The sequence below is a fragment of the Ambystoma mexicanum genome, chromosome 11, assembly GCF_040938575.1.
Source record: "Ambystoma mexicanum isolate Mex_15411 chromosome 11, UKY_AmexF1_1, whole genome shotgun sequence".
In the NCBI taxonomy this organism is placed as follows: Eukaryota; Metazoa; Chordata; class Amphibia; order Caudata; family Ambystomatidae; genus Ambystoma; species Ambystoma mexicanum.
Window position 1 is genome coordinate 562,123,651 of NC_090934.1, and position 24,938 is coordinate 562,148,588.

Consider the following 24,938-nt stretch of genomic DNA (forward strand, 5'->3'; position numbering starts at 1 on the left):
GTCAAGGTCGCACAAGAGGCGACCACCACCGCTACCCTCACCCTTTGCCTATGTGCCTCGCCCACAGATATGCCTCTATACAGTGTTTTTAATAGGACAGTCGTATAAGCAATCCTCTTGAATGCATTCAATAGGCAAATTCAATACATGTTTCAGTAGAGAATCACTACACTCTGTGTTCAGTAGAAGATTATGATATACAAACCCCTCTACAGGCATGGTTTAAAAGAACATCATTATCAAAGTACCTCATCATAAAGAATCTCAAATTGGCGAATGTGACAAATGTTTCTTTGTAGCTTGTGTTCAATAGAAGAGTGTGATGCAAATCTCTCAATCCAGGACTTCAAATAGTGATTGAATTCAATTGACATTTGCGGTGAAGATGTTTTATTGTTTAAAGACTTCTTTACACAACAAAGACAATTCAATAGAAAATGTCTATCAATGCATCCCTACAGACTGGATTCAATGGTGCATTGTAACGAGTATAGCCCACTTTCAGTTGGAGGCGATATGATATCCGGATCCCACTATGACATTTGCCGTACAGCACATTGCAACCAATCATTCTTTTTTCATGGTGAAACTGAGCTCCAAATAAAGGACGCTTGAGTAAGGCAGAAAGCGTTTTGAATTATTCACTTTGCTCAAGATTTTTAGAGTGAGCTATTGAAGGTTTTTCTGGAACTCTGGGACATGGGAGGTATGGAAACATGAAATAAAAGTTGATATCTAGCTTGAAGAAATCACTTAGTTTCTCCACTATATGTGTCAAATACATTCTTAAAATAAAATTGAAAGCTTTTGTTTGTGATGTCACAGACATCATTTTAAAAATTTTAGAGATACTGTTGAATGTAAGGAGAGGTTAATAATAAACAGGTTGTACATGATATGGATTTCACCCCCATTGTATGTGCTTTAATGCACAAGGTAGTGTCAATGTACTATGTTGTGATATTAATGTAAATGTTATAATTGTGTTTCATTAGTAGATGTGTTTGGTTTTATGACGTCAGTCGAAATAAGCGATGATGATGCTGATGATATTTTAAAGACACTGCACTCTGTGGCATCACAACCAGTAAATGGAATGCCGCTGCACCAAGTGATAGTTTATGTATAGAATTGATGCACTTTCCTTGCTATTTGTATATTTTATGGGAAAGTACTCCTTGTGGTAGCAGCAGTACAATTTAGGGTGGAAAAGCTTTCATTTCGAAAGAATAGCCAATTGCACCACACGTAAGGATTTAGTCTTATTTCTTAGGAAATATGCAGACCACCTATAGCAATCGTTCTGTTAATTATGCACAGATTACAATTGTATTTGATCAAAATTGCCAACTCGCTGCATGTTATGAGTCACTTTTGTACAGTCCTGGCTTTTTAGCCTCATCATATTGCATACTGGGACTTGAAACCCAGAAATTACAGTGAACATTTTAAACGTCAAGTACCATGATGCACTGTGATGTTGGCTAAAATGCCAGAAATTGATTAAATTACATCTAGCAGTGGGCCAGTTTCCGACTACGTTTGACTGTATCAAAAAACAAAACTAACTGGAACACTTGTCTTCCCTTGCCCAGGCCTGAATTCCACGCTGTACATGGTGTTCCCTCCAAACGGCTCACAACTGCTGAGCAAAACAGACGCCAAAAACCTGTGTGTGTCGCTGGGTGGCAATTTAGCGACAACAGCAGAAATGACAGAGGTTCATCTGCTCCAGAACTTGTAAGTACCCTTCAAGTACCCACAAGGACTGTGTATGAGTGACTATACTTGAATTCTGCCAAAGGCCAAATTGTCTTTGTGCTCCTTATGACAGAAAACATAGTCACCTCCGCCAAATTTCCATTCATTTGGTGACATTCGAAATTGGAGGTTCATCAGTTAAATAAGGCCTCCCCAGGGCCCCCACCACAATACTGGGTTAAAATCTCTTGATAAGGAGGATGTGTGGTAGATCTGTGTTGTGTGTAGTTGATCTTGAAAATTGTTAATTTCCTATTGCACGCTACATTGGGTGACTGGCCCCAATATTGTTACTCATCATATTGTTGACACTGTCCAGGTGTTCACTCGGTAGGGCTCCACAGACTCCTGGTTTGTATGAACCAACAGCTTCGGTCCTGCATTTATATCGTAGTTAACTTAGATTGAAGGATTTAGGGAGCTTCTTTAGATAACGGAGCGTGATGCGACTGCGGCCTGGAGCATAGAGCTGTAAGATGGGCTAGTCTGCACCCATCTAAAACCGCCAGCCCCTGGGATTTTCATGACTTTTATTGAGGGCCTTGGAGGTGTCCTGTGGCAGGTGCAAATATGTTTCTCTCAGAGAGCAACTGCGCATAGGGAAATCCTCAAGACATTTCCCCAAATGACCACGCCTCAAGACTAGCTGGTAGGGCGGGAGTACAATCCGTCATATGTGGCAGATGTTGCGCTGAACATGACCGCTTTACATGACGTGTGTCAGGCTGGGCTTAATGTGACGGACAGAGCCCGGCCGGTCTAGCCTTCCACAGGCACTGGCCTGTCAAACAATCTCATATTGCTCGTAAGTCAATCTAACCTTGGGTCTCCTCTGCTACGGGGAAAGGGTTGGTCATCCTGCTCTCGGGATCCATGTTAAAACGAGTCTTCGAGAGCAAATTGCAGCTCTGTTTTCTCAGTGGCCCTTCAGGTCACATATGCTTAAACTTGCAGAACCATCAACCTCTATCTATAGGTGCCAACAGCAAAACCAGTCTCACCTTATGGAATTGTAGGTACTCATGTTTTCCACAAGTATTCGGAAAGTATTATTTCGGGGTGATGCACCCCTACCCTTATCATTCTGCTTGTCATCATGTTCTAAGGGAAAGGTGGTATCTGCTGTGTCTTTTCAATATGACCTGCACAGGTGGAGGTAATCCAATTGCAGACTGCTCTCCGTGATATCTGGGGAGTGCTGTGGGATTTTGTCAGTGCAGTATGCTACTATTGTGCAAACTGGTAGTGCACTGGTATTTTCAAACTGTGATTATGAAGTGTCTACTGGGATTATGTAAACTGGGATTAATCTGGGGTTGCCAAAATGGCAGTATAAAGGCCGTGTTAAATTGGGAGCTTGTAAACTGAGTGTATAATGAGTTTATGAATCTGGGAGGGCCCTGAGATTCCCCAACAGATTATGCTAGATTTGTCAAACAAGGAGTATGCCAGGATTTTCAAGGTCGGAATGTGCTAGGGTTATACTTTGCAAAGTGGTCTTAAAATGGTGTTGTCTAACTGGAAATATACTAGGTACATCAAACTAGGAGTATAAAGGGATAGTCAAAGTGTGAATTTAGAAAACTGGCTACATGGTTGCATTGTAACACTGTATGTATATATAGTGAGACTGTGAAAACTGCCCTTCTACTGACCTTGTCAATCTGGGCGTGTGATGGGGTTTGTGAAACCCAGGAAGGGTATTCTTATTATGTTCTAGATAAACTATAGATATTTGGCACCTTATATTTGCATTGGCACTTTAATTTAAAATATAATGAGCAGTAAAGACCAATCAAAAAGCGACATTCATTTTTTCTGAATTTTATTTTATACATATAGAGAAATGGGCGATATCATTTTCTAGATGATCTTCTAGTTTCTCGTGCTTATCCGCAGCTGCCTTTGCACATGGAACTCTACACCGAGCTCCCAGGCCGCTTCCGTCATGAAAAACGCACAAAGAACGCAGCGCAAAGCCATGGATAACTATCTCAGGGGAAGAGGATTTGAAGTACTCTGCTTGGGAGTGGGATTCGAAAGGGGACATCTATTGCATTGCCCCAGACAATGCATACATTACTGAAAGAGAGCAAGCATCAAAAACCAACAGGAAGGAGATCAGAAGATGGAGGAATAGATTTTAAGAAATAGGCACATTAGTAGTGGGGAAACGTTTTCAGCCAGTACCGTTGCTTTCGGGGCAGGATTGGCAATTAAACTGAGCAGCGCTCACCCTGCTGGCCGGACACAATAAAGCCTTCAGGGCGGGTGGGTTGCTGGTTTAGGGCTGCCCCCCACACTACCTGCACGCAGTCGCTTGTCCTCCGCTCTTCCCAACTGAACCCAGGGCTGCCTGGACAGAGACAAACCAATCCCTGCACGTGTTATTAGCATGCTGAAGGACCTGCAACACGTTCCTGCCTCCCATGCTCATCATTACATTTGTGATCAAAAATCTTGCCACCAGTGAACCGCTTGCAGGACCTGTAGCTTAAGGATCAGATGTGTTCTATTGTAAAATCCTGGGGGTCCTGATGGACAGCAATCTCACTCTAGAGCCACAAGTAAATGCTCTACTCAAAAAATGCTTCTTTCTCCTGCGAGCGGCAAAAAGGATCCTGCCGTTCCTGTCATTCGCCAACAAAACACCATCATCGCTCCGGTCATGTCCAGTGTAGATTATGCCAATAGCCTATACCTGGGTATGCCTGAACGACTTCTAAAAAAAACTACAACACATACAAAATGCAGCAGTCAGACTCCTTCTCAAACGACCCTGAGGAGAACACATCACACCCGCGCTAAAAATACTATATTGGCTACCAATAAAACAACTAATAAAATTCAAATCAATGTGCATCACGCACAGAGCAATACACAACCAAGGCGCAGAATTCCTGAGAGATATATTACGCCTACACCAGCTGTCAAGAACGCTCAGATCAAGCAACGACATCTGCTGGAACCGAAACCCTGCAACAGAAGAAAACTCTGAGGATCCTTCGTTCTCTCACCAGGCACCGAAAACTTGGAATGACCTTCCAAAGAATATATGGAACACAAGAAACCACCTAGTATTCAGGAAACTGCTCAAATCCTGGCTCTTCACTGCGTAACTGGAAGACCATCTACTAGAACGCCCACACCGCTAAAACAACGATGAATAAAGATACCAACCCCGGTTCCCACTAAACAACTGAAAGCGAACAGAATCCAAGGAACGCACTCCACGACATACCATAAGACATAATGAGAGATAGCCACAAGAGGAGGACACTGAAGACTGAAAACACAGACAGACTAAGACGGAAGCACTTAGACGACTCATCCATAGCATCCCGGCCTGTACCTCACTCAAAGTTCAAGCAGACAAATTCACATAATAAATGGAAGGGAAATAGGATACCACAACTTCTGTTCCGACACCCAAGGAGGACAGTAGACACTCTAACTTCGCTTCAAAGTAGCCCGCCTACTGTGGAGCCTGAACCCCTCCCCCACTGCGCAGGACTCTCGTAGCTGGTAGTTAACCCAATCTCTGCATGGTGAGGCGCGGTTTATTGGGAGGCTCGGACCTCTTCACGACTCTGCTGGGCACTCAGACTTAGGTGTGGCATACGCACTTGTTATGTTATGTTATTTTGCATTTATATAGCGCCTTATATACCATTGGTATGGTCTGAAGGCGCTGGTAGGTTGAACGCCCTTGGGAGCCGAAGTTCAGGTCAGTAGAGGGAGTAGGGAGAGTCAACGGCGCGTGTGCGCACCGGGTATGTGTGCAGCTGGTGCGGTATTCGTGAAATAGCTGCTTCTTAGCGGTAGGTGTGGTGGTTGAGATCAGGGGTATGTGTTCGTTCTAGCAGGATTTATCCAGACCGACTGTGGCTGCGTTAGGCCTGAGGAGAACGCCTGGCTGGGGGGGGTGTAACCAGCAGTCTTTACTTAGAATGATAGGGAGTGAGCGGGAGATGTTAGTATGAGAACAGTTATATCGAATGGTGTCATAGTATCTCTGTGTTCTAGTTGAGTGGTGGTGTAAATAAGAGAGTAAGCGTGGGGTGTGATATGATGGGTTACATGCTCTTTCAAACGTTCCGTGCATTCCAGACCATACTATGTACGTCGCGCAGTTCTATGCGCTCCAGTCCGTTCTATGTACTTTTATTCATTCCATGCGTCCCAGTCTGTGCTACACACTCCGGTCTGCTCGACGCACTCAGTCCACCCCGCACGCTCAAGTCCACCCTGCGCGCTCCAGTCTGCCCCATGCATGCAATCCTGTCTGCCCCACGCATACAGTCCTGTCTGCCCCTGTATTTCATATTCACCCACCCTACGCAGTCGCCGCTCCCCGCTCCCCGCATTCACCCGCTCCCGCACTCACGCGTTCCCGGCACTCATCCGCTCCCCGCACTCATCCACTTCCTGCACTCATCCGTTCCCCACACTCACCAGCTCCCGCACTCACCAGCTCTCGGCATTCACCAGCCCCCGCACCCATCCGCTCCCCTGCACTCATCCGTTCCCTCACTCACCAGCTCTCCTCACTTCTCCGCTCTACGCACTCATCCGCTCTATGTACTCATCTGCTCAATGCGCTCATGCTTTCCACGCATTCAACTCATCCGTTCCTGCACTCATTCGCTTACTTCATTCATCCACTCCCGGCGCTCATCGGTTCTCCATATTCATTCGCTCCCGGTACTCATCTGCTCCCCGTACTCATCTGTTCCCGTACTCATCCACTCTCCGTACTCATCCACTCTCCGTACTCATCCACTCTCCATACTCATCCGCTCAATGCATTCGTGCCTTCCCCGCGTTCAACATTAGTATGCACTCATCAGCCCCATAGAGTCATTCGGTAATGCGCAGTAATCCTGATCTATAAATTCATTTGCACTCTACACTTGTCAGCTGGAGGCTGAAGCGGCGCTTACTGGGGGACCAGTATTACTCTCCACCATGCAGGACTCCCAAATCTAGGCAGTTAGCCATACTGTTAAGATTAGCTGCAAACATATAACCCACTAACCAAAAAGCTCAAACTCTCTGCATACTTAACCCACTCAAAAACTCACACAACCTCACCGCAAGCCACACGCACTTCCCCACACCAACACATAAGCAGGGACGTCATTTAGGGGTCTCTTGCGACCTCTGTGGTCTCCTTCCCGTGCAAGCTCCTGGGCTGTGGCCAGCACCATGTGGCTCTTTACCTCTGGAGTGGTTGACTTTCTTGTTCAGGCCCCTTAAAAAAAGAACAGGAGTGCCACAAGTCTAACACTTGCAGCACTGACCCTAAATAAGAAATCATAGGAATACCAAATAAGTGTCTTTCTGGAATTCTATACAATAATTGCTAGACTCATTAAAGGTTTTTTTCACGCACACTTAGGGGGTGAGTCACTCATTTAGTCTGTTGTTAAACGCCTCAACTCAGCCTTTCATCCTGCTGAGGGCGATAAATGAGTACCAACACAGGTTGGGTGATATTGGGTGTATATATTTTCGATATAAAGCACTTAAGCGTAAGTTCTATATAATAACACATCATTATCATTTGGTCATGGACGTCTGCTTGCATTCACAGTAATTTGGTAATATGGGCCTATACTCACTGCTGTTAACGATACATATGGTGATCCATTCTTGTATGAAATGTACATCACATTATAGTGATATCATAACCATATTTTTCATAGTGTACAATGCTATGTCATGACACTTCCTGTTTTGTCAACGGGTTAAAGGTCGTGTTCCATCGCTTCCCGCGATATCACTTCGGGGTGGGGTCAAATGACATCACTTCCTGTGATGTCATCAGGGGGTCAAGGGTCGTCTGATGTCAATTCCGCTACCCCTGGCATTTTGGTGAAATGACGTCCCTGCACATAAGCTGCACCAACAGCACACAAGGACCTACATCGCTCCGATACGGCACCAAAGCTCAGCGCACGGTGTATACCGAGATGAAGCTGCCAACAGAACACCACTCCTCTCACTATCCTACTCCCCCTTCACCCTACTGACCCACCCCGCCTTCTCGTTTTCAGATCCGCCAGAGCGCCTGGGGCCAACTCTGTTGGTGACGGTGCGCGGTACAAATACCTTTAACATTTAACATTTAACATTTTACAATGGCCGCAATCCCTTTGAAAAACGCTATGTAAATCAGGCTAATTGTCTACTAAGAAAAGCAAAACAAAATGTTTGTTCTCTGCCAGAATGTGTGACTATACAGGACACATTCATTAAGGAAAGATGACGAATCATTTGTAATCCTGTTTTATAATTCTTTTTGTTTATGTATTTTTTAGAAATACAGTAATATCTTTGTATTTTTTTTGGGCTGACGTGTTTCACTCAAACATGAGCTTCTTTAGATACAGATACAAAACAGCCCTTAAACCAAATGGACTGGCTCTTTCTTTTAAAGAATATATTGCAAACGGAATCTTTGGACATGGCTTTAGGATCAAGTATAATAATAACTTGATAAGAATACATTTGGCCCTGCAGAAGCTCACGCTTGAGGGAAACACGTGTCGTCCAAAGAAAGTATCAAGAAATAACTGCATGTTTAAAATATAAATTTAAAAATTGCATTATAAAACAGTATTAGAAACGAAACTGTATTTATAATCATTGGTGTGACGCAAAAGAGTGCAACTCTAACACGCATAATAATCCTAAACTTTAGGGCATACTTCTTATTTTGTAATTTTTGCAGCCTCCCTTCCCAAGATCTTCTTTCATACTAGCGCTGAGTAAGAGTCTTCTTATATCCCACACTCCTTCCTAAAGATGAAGGATGGCATCGTTTGGCATGGAGGCTTCCCGTGCTGTAGGTTTATGGAGGGCTTTCCTGCCGGTGGTTGCTTTTGAGGATCGCCTTAGGTTTAAATGCACCAGATTAACCTGTGACTGAATCCCTTCATGGGCATAATTAATGCTCGCTGGCATTTGCATCTTGTAATAAGAATCATGGCATTACTTCCACGTTGCTCTTTCATTCGGTGCCCTGATCTAAAGCAGAGAACAAAAAAATATGAATGAAATCAAATCGCAGCGCCTTCTATTAGCCTACTATACGGTTCAATGCCAATACACAGCTGTGGCTGAAACCGCACTTTCAAGACAGCCCAGTGCACGTTCAAACCACACATTAAAGTCCCAGAAGGACCCTCTCAGGCTTTCACCTGTCTGGGTTGATAAGCTGTGTAAAACATGACCAATATAAACACTAGTGCTGTGAAGCAGAGCAGCAAGCACTATTTAAAAAGAAACTATTATACTATGGCCTGTGAACAGCACCTTTCACATTGGTGTGTGTGTAGAGGAGAACATTTTTAAGATTTTCAAAACTGGACTGTAGTCTTAGACTGCCCGGCCTGCTGGTGGCATCCTAATGCCCGCCTGTTGCTTTTATTGCAGTCTTAGACTGCCCAGCCTGATGGTGGAGTCATAATGCCCACCTGTTGCTTTTATTGCAGTCTTGGACTGCCTGGCCTGCTGGTGGCGGCCTTGCCTGCTGGTGGAGTACTAATGCACGCCTGTTGATTTTATTGCAGTCTTGGGCTGCCCAGCCTGCTGGTGGCGTCCTAATGCCCGCCTGTTGCTTTTATTGCAGTCTTAGACTGCCCAGCCTGATGGTGGAGTCATAATGCCCACCTGTTGCTTTTATTGCAGTCTTGGACTGCCTGGCCTGCTGGTGGCGGCCTTGCCTGCTGGTGGAGTACTAATGCACGCCTGTTGCTTTTATTGCAGTCTTGGAGTAATGCACGCCTGTTGCTTTTATTGCAGTCTTGGACTGCCTGGCCTGCTGGTGGCGGCCTGGCCTGCTGGTGGAGTCCTAATGCACGCATGTTGCTTTTATTGCAGTATTGGGCTGCCCGGCCTGCTGGTGGCATCCTAATGCACGCCTGTTGCTTATATTGCAGTCTTGGAGTAATGCACGCCTGTTGCTTTTATTGCAGTCTTGGACTGCCTGGCCTGCTGGTGGCGGCCTGGCCTGCTGGTGGAGTCCTAATGCACGCATGTTGCTTTTATTGCAGTCTTGGGCTGCCCGGCCTGCTGGTGGCGTCCTAATGCACGCCTGTTGCTTTTATTGCAGTCTTAGATTGCCCAGCCTGATGGTGGAGTCATAATGCCCGCCTGTTGCTTTTATTGCAGTCTTGGACTGCCTGGCCTGCTGGTGGCGGCCTTGCCTGCTGGTGGAGTACTAATGCACGCCTGTTGATTTTATTGCAGTCTTGGGCTGCCCGGCCTGCTGGTGGCGTCCTAATGCCCGCCTGTTGCTTTTATTGCAGTCTTGGACTGCCTGGCCTGCTGGTGGCGGCCTTGCCTGCTGGTGGAGTACTAATGCACGCCTGTTGATTTTATTGCAGTCTTGGGCTGCCCGGCCTGCTGGTGGCGTCCTAATGCCCGCATGTTGCTTTTATTGCAGTCTTGGACTGTCCGGCCTGCTGATTTTATTGCAGTGTTGGACTGCCCGGCCTGCTGGTGGTGTCCTAATGCCCGCCTGTTGCTTTTATTGCAGTCTTGGACTGTCCGGCCTGCTGAATTTATTGCAGTCTTGGGCTGCCCGGCCTGCTGGTGGTGTCCTAATGCCCGCATGTTGCTTTTATTGCAGTCTTAGACTGCCCGGCCTGCTGGTGGCGTCCTAATGCCCGCATGTTGCTTTTATTGCAGTCTTGGACTGCCCGGCCTGCTGGTGGCGTCCTAATGCCCGCATGCTGCTTTTATTGCAGTCTTAGTCTGCCCGGCCTGCTGGTGATGTCTTAATGCACGCCTGTTGCTTTTATTGCAGTCTTGGACTGCCCGGCCTGCTGGTGGCATCCTAATGCCCGCATGCTGCTTTTATTGCAGTCTTAGTCTGCCCGGCCTACTGGTGATGTCTTAATGCACGCATGTTGCTTTTATTGCAGTCTTGGACTGCCCGGCCTGCTGGTGGCGTCCTAATGCCCGCATGTTGCTTTTATTGCAGTCTTCGACTGCCCGGCCTGCTGGTGGCGTCCTAATGGCCGCATGTTGCTTTTATTGCAGTCTTGGACTGTCCGGCCTGCTGATTTTATTGCAGTCTTGGGCTGCCCGGCCTGCTGGTGGCGTCCTAATGCCCGCATGTTGCTTTTATTGCAGTCTTAGACTGCCCGGCCTGCTGGTGATGTCTTAATGCCCGCATGTTGCTTTTATTGCAGTCTTGGACTGCCCGGCCTGCTGGTGGCGTCTTAATGCCCGCATGTTGCTTTTATTGCAGTCTTGGACTGCCCGGCCTGCTGGTGGCGTCCTAATGCCCGCCTGTTGCTTTTATTGCAGTCTTGGACTGTCCGGCCTGCTGGTGGCGTCCTAATGCCCGCATGTTGCTTTTATTGCAGTATTGGGCTGCCCGGCCTGCTGGTGGCATCCTAATGCACGCCTGTTGCTTATATTGCAGTCTTGGAGTAATGCACGCCTGTTGCTTTTATTGCAGTCTTGGACTGCCTGGCCTGCTGGTGGCGGCCTGGCCTGCTGGTGGAGTCCTAATGCACGCATGTTGCTTTTATTGCAGTCTTGGGCTGCCCGGCCTGCTGGTGGCGTCCTAATGCACGCCTGTTGCTTTTATTGCAGTCTTAGATTGCCCAGCCTGATGGTGGAGTCATAATGCCCGCCTGTTGCTTTTATTGCAGTCTTAGACTGCCCGGCCTGCTGGTGGCGTCCTAATGCCCGCATGTTGCTTTTATTGCAGTCTTGGACTGCCCGGCCTGCTGGTGGCGTCCTAATGCCCGCATGCTGCTTTTATTGCAGTCTTAGTCTGCCCGGCCTGCTGGTGATGTCTTAATGCACGCCTGTTGCTTTTATTGCAGTCTTGGACTGCCCGGCCTGCTGGTGGCATCCTAATGCCCGCATGCTGCTTTTATTGCAGTCTTAGTCTGCCCGGCCTACTGGTGATGTCTTAATGCACGCATGTTGCTTTTATTGCAGTCTTGGACTGCCCGGCCTGCTGGTGGCGTCCTAATGCCCGCATGTTGCTTTTATTGCAGTCTTGGACTGCCCGGCCTGCTGGTGGCGTCCTAATGGCCGCATGTTGCTTTTATTGCAGTCTTGGACTGTCCGGCCTGCTGATTTTATTGCAGTCTTGGACTGCCCGGCCTGCTGGTGGCGTCCTAATGCCCGCATGTTGCTTTTATTGCAGTCTTAGTCTGCCCGGACTGCTGGTGATGTCTTAATGCACGCCTGTTGCTTTTATTTCTTTAACAACAAGGCTGAGCAGTGTAGCTGCAGAACTGGCAAGTTACAGTCACAGGGGTCACTGAGGTTCTCTGCTTCTGTGTGGGTTTGTGGTTGTGGTGTCCCAGTTAAGTCTAGGATGCGGAACTCGAGGCTCACGCGCGCCTCATGTAGAACGTGCGACAGGTTTGGCGGTTGGTGTCAGCCATGCTCTGCAGTGGCTGTGTGGAAAGCTGCCTCGTGTTTCCAGGAGTGCATCTGCCATTCCGGTCTACTGCCTCATTGCAGAGGTCTCACCCTTGAGCAACATGGCGCGCACTGATTATTTCCCGATGTGGCGTTTCATCCATAGCTATGGTTGGCATTAAACTGTACAGTAGGTTCATAGAAAGCGCTGCGATTTTATTTAAACCATATGTTTATGATCTCTGCTTTAGATCTGCGCAAGAATAAAAGCGCACCTTGGAAGTAATGTCATCACTCTTACTGCCGTTTAGTTTCGCCTTTGTCAACGGTGTTGCGCAGTTCCATTTGATGCACCTGGTTGCCCTCAGATTGTTTTTATTAAGGTGAAATAATGGTATTTTCGAAGCACTATGGACTAGAGCTGTGTGTATACAAGGTTTTCACAGCTGCTTGGCCTTATCTTTTTTAAATTTTTATAGGACCGGTACCGGTTGGTGTCAAGAAGGTATCGTGACGATTGGGCCGAATAGCACAGTGGAGAAAGCCCCTTGCGTCAATTATCCAAATGTTGCGGCCACTGTTTTCTGCTACAATCCAAAGTGTAAGTCAATGTTTGTTCATGAATTAATTCAATATCTAACTATCCTTACACAGCACTTTGTTCTGTAACGTTCTCCTGCGTTCGCGTTGCTCGTGCTGGAGTACACTTTGTTCCCGTTCTGCTTGTTAGCCTCTATTATTTCTTCTGACTTTAATTGTTCATTCAACTAACTGTGGTCTTAGGTGTTTCTGTTAATTCTTCTTCTGTTAGCCCACTTCCTTCATTTACGTCTTCCATACTTTTCTTCATTTCTCACTTTCCTCTTTATCTTTTTATTTCTATCGTGCGTGTGGCTGCGCATTTTCCTATTTCCACCTCTTCCTTTTTTGTTATCAATCTCATTATCATTGTTTCTTTCTTTTCCTCTCTTTTGTTTGCCTCTTTTAATGTTGCTCAAGTTCCAATTTAAGTGTTTCATCACCTTCGCCTCACCCATATTTTTTCTTCCTCTCTTTAATTTTCCCAGTTCCCCTGTCACCTGTTTATCTTTGCTTCTCTGCGCTATCCTGTGTTAGTTCCCCCATTGCTGTCTCTCTGCCATTCTCTATTTTTCCCTTTCTCTTTGTGTGAACCTTGCCTCGCACATTTTTCTTTCCTTTTCTGCTTCTCGGTGTCTTGCTCTTTTCTACGACCCCTCATTTTCTCTCCCAGTTTTTTCTGTTCTCTCCTGCTTCGCATCTTCTGCACATTAGACTCCCTGACATCGCACCGTGCTACCGTCTAGTAATCCAAGACGGAATCATCCGTGTGTCTTTTTTGGGCATCATGAAACAAAAGCATGGCATTTTGATTGCACACATTTGTGTAAGAGCACATCCTACGCAAGGATCACACACCATGCTGTGAATCACACCAATTTCTTGTTTTAGAACGTGGAGAATTTTATATGCAAGATTGTGCACAAAATGTGGTTTAAAAAAGCATTGCGGAAATCAGTGGTGTGGTCTGTGTGCTGGACCTGGCTCACAATTTATGATTGTTGTGTGCTAGCGGGAGAACGGCGGGGTGGTGGGGGGTGTTGAGCTTCTTTGTATATTGAAGGCTTGCATCGTTTTTTGCAAGTTAGAGTAAGACTAATTCAGATCTGCTTAATTTAGACAAATCGGGGGTTTAGAAGTGGGCTGCCCATGTTTGTTACAATTGTTTGAGCCCCTGGGTTGCTGCATTCAGGGGTGGACTAAGAAGCAAAAGAGGCCCTGGAAATAATTTTCAAAGTAGCCCCATGTTGCACATTTTCAGCAAGCCCAACCCTTTTCCTATGTGAACATTAGGAAATAAAATAGGTTACCACACAAAATTGGCCCAGGGTGCAAAGGCCTACTGGGAAATCTCCAGAGTTCCCTATAGGCCAGTCACGCCTGGCTGCATTTTATGCTTTGAATAGTATGCGTCTATCAAAGCAATGGAGTTTTACAATATTAATGTGTAGGTGTTCTGTGAATGTCTGTTTCCTATTTAGACTATTTCTCCTGTTTAAATTGCTGTGCAAGACTCCCGCGTTGACTTAGCAGAGATGTTTAATGAAGATTTTAAAGATTGTATGACCAATACTGAACACATAGTTCAATCAAAAAATATATCCTCTAATGACACTTTGTTAATTATATATTTTCTTACAATACAGTTACAAAAAAACGACTTGGCGTAAACCCGAAAGATTAGGAATCCACAAGGCGAACCCAAGACCTTTTTGGCCCAGGAATGAGGCTGATTCTGGCCCTCACATGTCTGCAAGCACATACTTACCTTGACGGCACTAGGGGTACAACCCTTGCTTTAATCTGCAGGGTTCACTGAAAGAGGTGCCACGCTGCCACCCTTGATTGGCCTGCCAAGGTTTCTTGGCTTGGGAGAGCCTTGATCATGAAAATGGTACAGGCTCCCACGACCTTTGAAACTACTTTTAACCCTTTAAGAGCAAATCGTATCATGACATCAGAGGGTCAAAGAACCCTTTTGGAACCCTCTCGTTCCAAGCTCAGGACCGTGGATTTATATATTTTAAAGGATATTGGAAAAACTGTTAAAACTGGGAGCCTTTACAATTTCAATTCTTGATTTGGGAGTGGCAGCTGAGAAGACCATTGTACACTTATTACATTGGTGAATGGAATGAGAAGATAAGACTTCTACTGGTTGCTTATTAGAGCACTGGAATGTTGGCAATGCAGTGGCAAGGGGCAGTAATTAAGCAATACCCGACATGGGGGATCTACCTGCTGGTAATCGCCAGGGTCTTAATATGGGCCAAATCCATTACTATTAAAGCCTGCCACCGAGGGGTTATGTTATGCTACCTTGTATTTATATGGGACCAACGGCCCTATGTTATGGCATTGAATCACTGTGGGTAGGCTGGCACGTCAGGAAGTCATAGTGTGTGAAGCAGAGAGAATGAAGCACAGCAGTTCATGCAGCAGTAGTAGTGATAGTAGAAAGGAACTGTTCCGGAACATTCAGCTTATACTGAGCTGGAAGAAATTATGTGCACAGCTGGACTGAATTTTCTTTGTGGGATTTGGCTGAGTTCTGTGGGGGACAGTGCTATGCGAGGAAAGAAAAAAGGAATACGGCATGTACGGAGCCCTAGTTTAGTTTAGTTTATTTATTTGTATTGCGCTCCTGGCCCAAAGGCATCCAGGTGCATTTCTTCAATGTACATGGTTACAGAAAACAAACAGTGCAAAGGGGTTAATACCGCCATATGTAGAGGATGAAATTTACAGGTATACAGGAATACAGGAAAAAATTACTTACAATACAATCTTCATAATGACAGGTTACAGGAGAATACAAGAATAAGTACAAAAGTAGGTGTGCAGACAGTGCACACATTTACAGTAGGATACAGATGTTATGCAGTGAATTTACATGGTGATACAAGGGTGACTGTCTAGAGGTGAACGCTCTACTATACTTTTCATGTAACGTACGTATGGGCAGATGATAAGTGATAGCCGGACCGAACTCCTGTGGGACTCCAGTGCACGTCAAGGCCGCAGCGCTAGAGGGAAGGACGCCGTAAACATTGAATGAACTCCTAGAAGAACTGTCTGCAGTTTATGGCCCTCATTCCGAGTTTGGTGGTAGTCATGGCGCTATTTGCGCCATGACTGCCACCAATAACGGGCCCATGTATGTTACCGACCTTGGCGGGACCGGTAAGTCCACATTGCACCAACCATTCCCCATTCCCATTTGAACCCCGATAGCACTCAATGGGAAAGGGGAGGCCGCAAAAAACGGGCTTGTGAATGTTAAGCCCGTTATTTGCGCCCTGGTCCCTTAACGGGTTCCGTCCACAATGGCTATTCAGACCAGCCATTAATGGAGGGACCCGCTAAGGGACCTCGTAGTAAGGCGGTAAGGGATTACCAGCGACAGTCTCCTTACCGGTGCCCGGTATCCCTTACCGCCCACCTTGGAATGAGGGCCTATGACTGCTGTGGCCCTCATGCTGCGTACATGGGCAAAGATTTGTATATAGAAACCTGCAGATTAGTGACAATTGTACATGTTGTGAATCCAGATGCAGTAAGTCACAGGATAGACATGCACGATGCAGAGAATGACCTAGGTCCATAGGTCCATAGGTTCACTGTGCCGCATATAGTTAAGGGGCTCATATAAATTGAAGCAAGACTTTATTGGAGGAGTGCAATGAGCCTTTCCTCTGCACTTGCTTAGGCTCTTCTTCCCCACTGGAGGTTGCACTTACCTTTTTACTTCTTAGCACTTCACCTGCTGCTCTCCATGAGCACCACAGCACCTATCCCATGCCCCTCTCCTCTCTGCACTTGCACGTTCTGAATACGCACAAGTCATAGTAGGTTTGTCTCCCCCTCCCCACTGTCTCTTCTTATTTTGTTGTATTTAATTAATGTAATTATTCATCATTGTTGTATTACATTGTCTTTCATCCCCTGTCCCCTCCCTGTTGCCCTGTGGGTGCTTTGAAACAACAGTATTTGCTTGCTGTGTAAGCGCCTAACAAGTGAGCAATAAATAAATAAATAGTCTTACTTGTGATGCATTGCATTGGCATCCTTCCAATTGCTGCAGCCTGAATAAGGCCTTGAAAAGAGGAGGAACAGCGTGGAGGGCCGAGACCCTTATGTTAGACTCCTGGGGCCTGATTCACAGAAGAGTATTATAAAGACACAATCCCAATGAAAAACACTCTGTGAATCTGGCCCCTGCTATCTTTCTGGATCCTTGGGAGATGTGTAGGAGATGCTTCACACTAGGTCAGCTGTTTCTCTCCAAATGATATCCATCTTCTGACCAGCCTAGTAGGTCATCAGGGTTTCCCTGCATTTCTGTTTGCATTTCTGATATAGTTATTAGCACCCTAGCATGTTTTCCAGGGTGGCAATAGTTTTAGCAAAAGTTATGTAATGGCGTGGAGGCTGTTTCACAAGTTAAACAACTACATAAGAAAATGTCTGCCATGGAAAACAGAGAAGGGAACTGCTCCTTGTACCTCCTCCTTTTCAATCACGACCATTGACTGAGGTGGGAAGAGGCAGGCAAGCAGGTGAGCGCAAGCACGGCAGCCAGGTGTTGCAAAATGGAGGTAAGGGGATGTGGGAGGAGGGGGAACTCAGGTTGGCTGGAGGAGCAGGTCAAGGGAGATATGGGGGAGACAAAGGCAACTGGAGGCCAGACAACCGGGAGGCAAGATGTCATCATCTCACAAATCAGTGCGCTCTTAGCGTGGGCTGATACTGTGAGGTGATGCCCCCATTTTGAGCTCCCCGACTCTCCCAGAGGTTATCATATGCCACCTCCTGGGTGCTAATGACTGGTGTAAGTACTCAGTCCCAACCTTCCAATGTCATTTTATCTCACCTTGCTTTAAACAAAGCATTCTACTTTAATTCGGTGGAATGTTTTAATAACAATAGTTCCCCTCTCCTCTGGCTATTTCCAGGTAGTAATGCCCCTTGCCCTCATTAAAGGCCCTAGCTTCGCCCTGGCCTACTAAGTTAGGCTAGAGGCTGGCACCACCTTGTAATGCAGCACTATTTTGAGCCTCTTTCATTTACTTATTTTAGAAAAATCTTAGTCTGTTTTTATGACTTTCTCATCGATAAAGCAGATCCCTGCAGCATGCACATTTATTGCTTTTTTGTGTTTTTTGGTGAAGTATTAGATGCCAAATGTTGATCACAGCGGGCATTAACCCTCTGAGCCTCTCACCAATGACTTTTTAGGTCTGTGAGCAAAGTGAGAGGCTAAAGTCAAGCAGTTGTTTGTGAGTACAGGTTCATCCAGGAGTGACGTGAGAAGGGTTGACTCAGGAGTTGGGAGGGGGGAGAGGGATTGATTCAGGAATGGTAGGGGAGAGGCTGGTCTATGATACGATTGGAGGATTTGATCTGAGAAGGAGGTTTCAGGGGCTGGTTGAACTGGGAGTGAGGTATGAGGGACTGGTTCAGGAGCGAAGTGGAGGTGTTGATGCAAGAGTGAGCCAGGAGCAGTGTTTTTTGGGCATTGTCTCAAATTACAAAACGCAAATAAATAAATGCTGGTGATTATGATGCAGTAACGCGTGCCATCATTTTGCTCGTCCTCAGCACTTAACATGATCCTAAAACCCTTTGAAGAATTCTATTTTGCATTGACATGAAAATGGCCTGTCCAGAGCCACTGACCAAATGTTTTCTCCTTCTCTTCCACGGTTCCAGATTCTGAATGTTCAGTATTTCGTAAGTTCTCTTTCCAGTTACAACCTTTCACTGCATGCCCCGGAACCTTTGACAATTTGCGCAACATTCCAATTGAATTGATCATATTTGTTTTTCCCTCTTTTTAGCCTGGAAAAAGATAGTGATGGGCTGCATTTTAGCATCTATTTTCATTGTGCTGTTGACGGCGGCTCTTTGCATGAGAGGGTGAGTTACAAGTCCTACCTTTAACTCGTTAAATGTAATTATTTGTTCGACCAAGTCTGTCTTCTCTACCTGGGGCAATCAGCACCCTTCAAGTTCTGTTCACATTTTGTGCATCAAACTTATTTTATGACACGCGAAAATCCCAAAAGTAAAGAAAAGGGGGCGTATTGTCAGAAAAGGTGCAATGTTATTTTTGAAACCCGTTCATATTGTGCACAATTTTTCTTTGCACGTTTTCTTTAGGGGGATTTCTTTACAGCTCGCATTTTTCTTTATTTTTTGGGCGGATCGACTCCCGCTCACTTTCTTTCCCATAAACTCTCCAAAATGTGTGTTTACACCCATCCCTGGACACGGGATTCTATCTGCGTATACCTCTAGATGGTTCTGAAGGCACTTTGAAACATTGCATACATTTTCTTTTGCTAAAGGCGTTTTTACCAAAGACACATACAAAATAAATTACATTGCTGACAACTTTTTTGACAAAGTATTTGTAGGCAAAGGAATGACGTTAGCCACTGCTCCCCCATTCACCTCTCCCCTTGCTGCGACCCAAGTATAAATGTGGCTAAATGTTTGCTTGGGTGACTGTCAGGAGCAGGTACCGCAGCGGGGTAAGTGCCACAGCGGGTACCTGAACTCCTTCCTACACTTCAGGAAGGACCTGAAGCCCCCACTGTTCAAAGAACATCTCTCCAATAGCTGATTGCTTTACTCAACCCTCCTTTCCCCTTCCTGAGCTCCCTCCTCCCCTGCTCCGGCTACCAATTCCAGCTCTTCTGCTATCCCCGCACCAAACTTGTGTCCCCCTGGAGGCCTGCCCTATATATAGCACTCGCTAGCTTTCCAGCCAGGTTTGCACTTTATAATGTCCATGCATACATACCTCATGCTAGGACTGTTGTACTGTGTTGTGACCTCCGCTTGATGAGGGAGGATCAGGAATGATGATCGCATGCCCTCATGGAGCCCTCAATGGTCAAGATATCAGCAGCAGGCTTGAATCCCATCATTCCACGAAGGTCACTGGCAAGCAGGCCACGGACAGATGATTTGGTAGCCGTGCCGTGCCAGGCAAATCGTGAAAAAGCGAAAGCAATTAAAATACAAATTAAATGAGAAATGTATCATTAAAGACTACCAATAGACACCAAAAAGTGATAAATAGAAAGGTGCGAATGAATAGTCACGACCGGCATTGTGCCGGGCAGCTTCCATTTCATGATTTTGTAGCCCATCTGTGTCATTAAAAAAGGGCTGCACCAAAGGCAATTCACCAATGGGAGCAGCCCATCCAAACTTGTAGACCTCAGCCCTTCTGCGTGGGAATACTTGTAAACCCAGACATGTACCAGCCACATTTGACGCCATCAGTAAAGTACAACTCGATTTCTTGGGCACCCGGAATAAGGGACAGAGGCCTGGGCATACCTGCCCCCTTCCACTTAGGAAGTCTCACAATGGACACCAAAAAGTGATGCTGGAAAAGCTATGAATTAACCATAACCATTGCCATAGCTCTGGGTAGCTTTCATTTCATAGTTTGTGTAGTGTGCCTGGAACCATAATTCATTTGCATATGTTTGTTCCATTTCTGTAATGGCACGGGAGGGTGTAAAACGATCATTTGGAGGGTTGTCCAGAGAAATGCCAGCAGATAGCATTCATTCATTGGTCCGTCCATTAATCATTAGTTTTTGCATAAGTAACCCTAACTTGGTACTATGTGCCTACGCATGGTTCCCAAGCTTGTGGTATCTGGGGTCACACGCTGCACCTCACAAATGATGCCCAACAAGCATAAAACCTGTCTGAAGTTGCTTATGGTCTCCTACAGAAGGGATCTGGCCTCGAAGTTCGGTCTCCAATGACCCTTTTTGGGTGGTAAAATGCCTGGTTTGCATTTTTTGTTTTCTTCCTTTTCTGTAATGATAGAGCAGGCTGGAAAAGGATGTTTCGGAGGGTTATCCAGAGGAATCATAGTGGTCATAATTCATTCAAAACATTCCATCCATCACTCTTTAGTTTCTCATAAAACACCACATCATATTGGTAATACCGGCAGCGCTTTAAGAGGGTTATGAAATTGAAGGGGGACTCTGAAAAGGGGGCGTGACAAAATTGTGCTTAGTGCAGTAAAGGAGGGGAGCTTGGGCGTGTCTACCAACGAGCCCGTACGCATCTTCAGCTGGTCCTGAAATCACCAAGAGAAAGCACCAACGCTACTGACTGCTTTGCATAAAATCCAAGGCCATTTTGGGAACACAAGAATAAACACCACATTTTATGATGGCATGTGCATGACAGTGATTTAAGCCTGCAGCCCAAGTTTGAGCTCATAATGCACACTGGCCATCCTGTGTATTTCCGTTATAACACTGTAAAAGTAAAATGAATGCAAACAACAAGTCCTATATAACCATTTTGACGCATACATCCTTTGGGAGTCAGGTGCTGGCTTCCCTGCACATATTTTACTCACACTTATTCATTATCCAACATTGCCTTGCATCATGCTTGGGTGTTCACTCGCAGAGTGGGCTGGATGTTCCCACGGCCACCACTGGCCTCTCATCCTCCCTCATCCACTCTCTCCTCCTCTCCTATCACACCGGAGGAGGTCACTAGAGTTGTCTGCTCTATGAAGGTCTCCTCCAAACAGGTCTCCCCCTGTTCTTACTGAACTATTAAGGCTCCCTCGCCCCCTTGCACTTGCTCATTTCTTCAATCACTCTCTTGCTGCTGGGCCTTTCCCCTCTTCTCTCGAGCACTCCCTTATGCACCGCCTCCTGAAAAAGCCTTCCACCGACCCTTCGTGTCCGGCTAACTACTGCACCATCTCTATCACGCCCTTCCTCGGGAAACATCTGGAGAAGTTGGTCTTCCCCCAACTAACCCAGCACACTGAGCTCATTGGCTGCCCACCCAACCATCAATCTGGATTCCGAGCATCCAGAGGCACGGAAACTGCTCTCCTGAACACCCGTGAAGAACTGCTTGCATCTCTTGACTCCAACTCACCCGCTGTTCTCATTCTACTCAATCTATCCTCTGCTTTCGATACGGTCAACCACTCCATCCTCATAAAATGGCTCCATGATACCCTTGTTATCTCGGAGTGTGCACAGGACTGGCTGACCTCCTTCCTCACTGACCGTCACTCCCAGGTTATCCAGGGTTATTTCTCCTCTCCCGCCTCTAGCTTCACTTGTGGCATTCCCCAGCGCTCTAACCTCTCACCCTGGCGCTTTAACATCTATCTTGCCCCGCTTGCTCACCTTATCTCCACTTTCTCCGAATGGAGATGACACCTAACTCTACTTCAAACTTTCCTTTTAACCTCTTCCTACTTCCTCTACCATTCCGGACTGCCTATCTGCTATCCAGTCCTGAGAGCTCTGTCTCAATGTCAACAAGACACAGAACCTTCCTACTGGTACTCCTGCTCCTTCTTTCCTCCCTTCACTCTGGCCACCCTCTCCTTTCTATGAAACCTTGAAGTCATCTTTTCTCTCTCTCTCTCTCTCTCTCTCCTCTCTCTCTCTCTCTCTCTGCCCCCCCACCCCCACCCCCCGCCCACATCCTGAACCTTGCCAAGAAGGCCCATTTCCAACTCTACCTTCTCAGAGGTATCCTCCCTTTCCTCACTTTTCCCCAGAAGCTCAATGTCTCCTTAATCTACCCTATTCCTCTTGGGAGGGTGCTGCTCTCTTAATAGTTCCACAGAAGCGTGATATCCTTTTTTATCTTTTACATGCTAATTCTTTCTCTTTATCTCTCCTTCACTTGGTCTTTGTATTGCTTTCATTTGTTCTCCATGTGTGTAAACAAAGCAGGATTTGTCTCGCTTGCACCACGATCCCTTTAATTCACACGAGACGCCCTGCTATCAAGGCTGGCCCGTAATTGCCTACAAGAACTTTGCCTTGTTGTTTTATTGATGAGCCCTAATCCTAAAATATTGGTCATGTGCCAGGGAGGGGCTCCTTTACAGCCCGCTGCCACCCGTTTCAACCAGGACTGTCTCGTCACCAGCCAGGACGGTCCCACTAACTACATGCAACGGTTAAGGCACAATACAAGCAAAGTAAACAAAACTGAACTCAATTATCCATTCAGTGCAATCTAATGCTGGCTGGCACAAAGGCAAGATATGGGTAACAAAGAACCTGTTAGAGAGTTACAAGAACTCTGCTATGAGGGCAGAGTTGGCGCAATGGAATCAGTTATTCAGTTATCCAATATAATGCTGTGTTCCTGACAGTGAAAAAGCAGTGGTCGACCCCGACCCTACCTGAGTTACTATCATAATTTTCTAAATGTTTCTCCCCTTTTTCTTTCCAGGAACCAATTCATTTGCTGTCTGGAAAAGGCCCATCCTGTGAACAGAGACCTAATAAACGAGGTTCGAAGGGAAGCCCCTGGTGCGCCCACGTGGAATAAAACAGGCGTGTATAGGCCAGTGACGGAGATGATTGACCCACTATATTGCAACTCCGGGGCTATAATCCCCGAGCCTCGACGGCCTGCCATCCGACCGGAGATGTTCATCTACCGGAGCCACTTGTTGAGTGGGTTACCGAATCCCGTGGCGGCGCAAGCCCTCCCGCACAGCCAAAGTCACACTTACGATAACCTGGGCTATAGCACAGCTGGGGACGAGTGAGCAGCATGGCTTTGGTGTATCAGTTTTCTGCAATGGACAGCTGTAATGACAATGTTTGAAGACTGACGAAAGGCGTGGTGACCCCATGGATGAACCATTGCAGTATAGACTGCCACAGGGTCTAAATTACTCTGGCACGAGCTTCGTTCCGACTCATCATGACTTGGAAATGGATCAATCATTTATGGGGGTAAATGGCACAGGCTTAAGTTGAAAGAAGCAAAATGAAACCCATGAGAGTTTTAGAGCAAACATGCATTCAAGTTGACCGAATCTGATGGCTTCAGCCACTTACAATGCTGAAGTCATCTGTAGACCGGTGAATGCGAGTGGACACCAGCACATTGAAACCCTTTGCACAGCATTGCTTTAGGTCAGCACATGTCAGAGAACATTGGACAACCAGGGTGTACTAGGACGGGGCCTGTGCGAAATAGGAATTTCATTTTTACGGCATTAAATCGACCTTTGCTGGTGAGAAATGAATAATGGTGCATATTGTACTAAATCATACCCCTAATTGTAACTTGGTTCCAAAATAGATTGTACATTTCAAAAGGTGTCAAGTATAGTTTTTAGTAAATATTTAACTACTGTATATTGTCCCGTTGTTAAATATGGCTTTTGTAACTGATTTAGGGTGTTGCATCTAAATCAAGCTGAATACGTCTGTGCTCTAAGGGTTGGAAAGAAAGAACCCCACTGTAAATGATTTCTTGCACCATCATTTGTGTCTATACCTGGTTACCAAGATTGTGTACATAATCAATATGTAAAATGCAATCCTTTGATGGACATACAGTACTAGAATACTTTCACAGGAGAGACCCTTTAACAGTGTATATGAATTCCCACAATTCGTCAATTCACTATTGTGGTGATCCTGTGCTAATTTAGAGGGTGCGCAAGTAGAGGGGTACACAGATAGCGTGGAGAAATGGGGCAGAATAGAAAGCTTGCACTTTTATTGTATCATTAGTTCACCCAGCAATTGGCGATCGTAACATGCCCCATACATGCCCCTGGTGTCTGAAGTCAGCATGGCTCGATATGGCACCCACTGCCCACCCAAAACATGTTGCATGGTGTGGGGCACAGGACATTGGGAAGAGTCGGTGGCAGTGCCCGTTGGTTCATGAGGATCCCTCCAACTGCACTGGCTGATGTTCAAAGGCAGACCTCTTAGATGGGTGCCCGGCACCCCCAGACCACTAACCTGTGGGGACATGACAGAGAGGGGAGCACCGTGCTGTACACTGTAAACACTGCATGTGGACTGCTGAGACAGAGAGAAAAGTAGGGGCGGATGCCTGGGGGCTGGTACCCCATGTAGCAACAGCAGAGTGGAAGCAGTAGGCAAGTGAGGATGATGACCATAGGCGCACTTCCTCCTCTGGGGCTAACGAATAAAGCCCCAACACACACTGTGAACCTAATCACTCCAGATGCCCTTCCTCTTGTGTGTGAAGAATCACAAAGTAAATATACTTAGATCATTTAGATCCCACATAGCAGGTTTATCCAGTTTTCCCATGGAAGCTGGTAAGTGTTCTTTACCCATCAGAGATACTAGTGCCGGCAGTTTCTTTGGCTATGGCAGAAGTGATACTTT

General features: G+C 46.2%; 1 protein-coding gene across 2 annotated transcripts in view; it reads left to right on the forward strand.

Annotated features, from left to right (window-relative positions):
• LOC138503572 (uncharacterized) overlaps positions 1–23,924 on the forward strand; it is a 40,305-nt gene extending 16,381 nt beyond the window's left edge. Inside the window, exons 4-8 of one of the 2 annotated variants that reach the window (XM_069623398.1) lie at positions 1,596–1,740; positions 12,639–12,760; positions 18,451–18,471; positions 18,579–18,657; positions 23,005–23,924. In XM_069623398.1, coding sequence (XP_069479499.1) covers positions 1,596–1,740; positions 12,639–12,760; positions 18,451–18,471; positions 18,579–18,657; positions 23,005–23,326 — 689 coding nt within the window. In that variant the 3' untranslated portion in view covers positions 23,327–23,924. The remainder of the gene's footprint in view (positions 1–1,595; positions 1,741–12,638; positions 12,761–18,450; positions 18,472–18,578; positions 18,658–23,004) is intronic. The other variant, XM_069623399.1, reaches the window with a different exon arrangement.
• Positions 23,925–24,938: the final 1,014 nt, after the last annotated feature.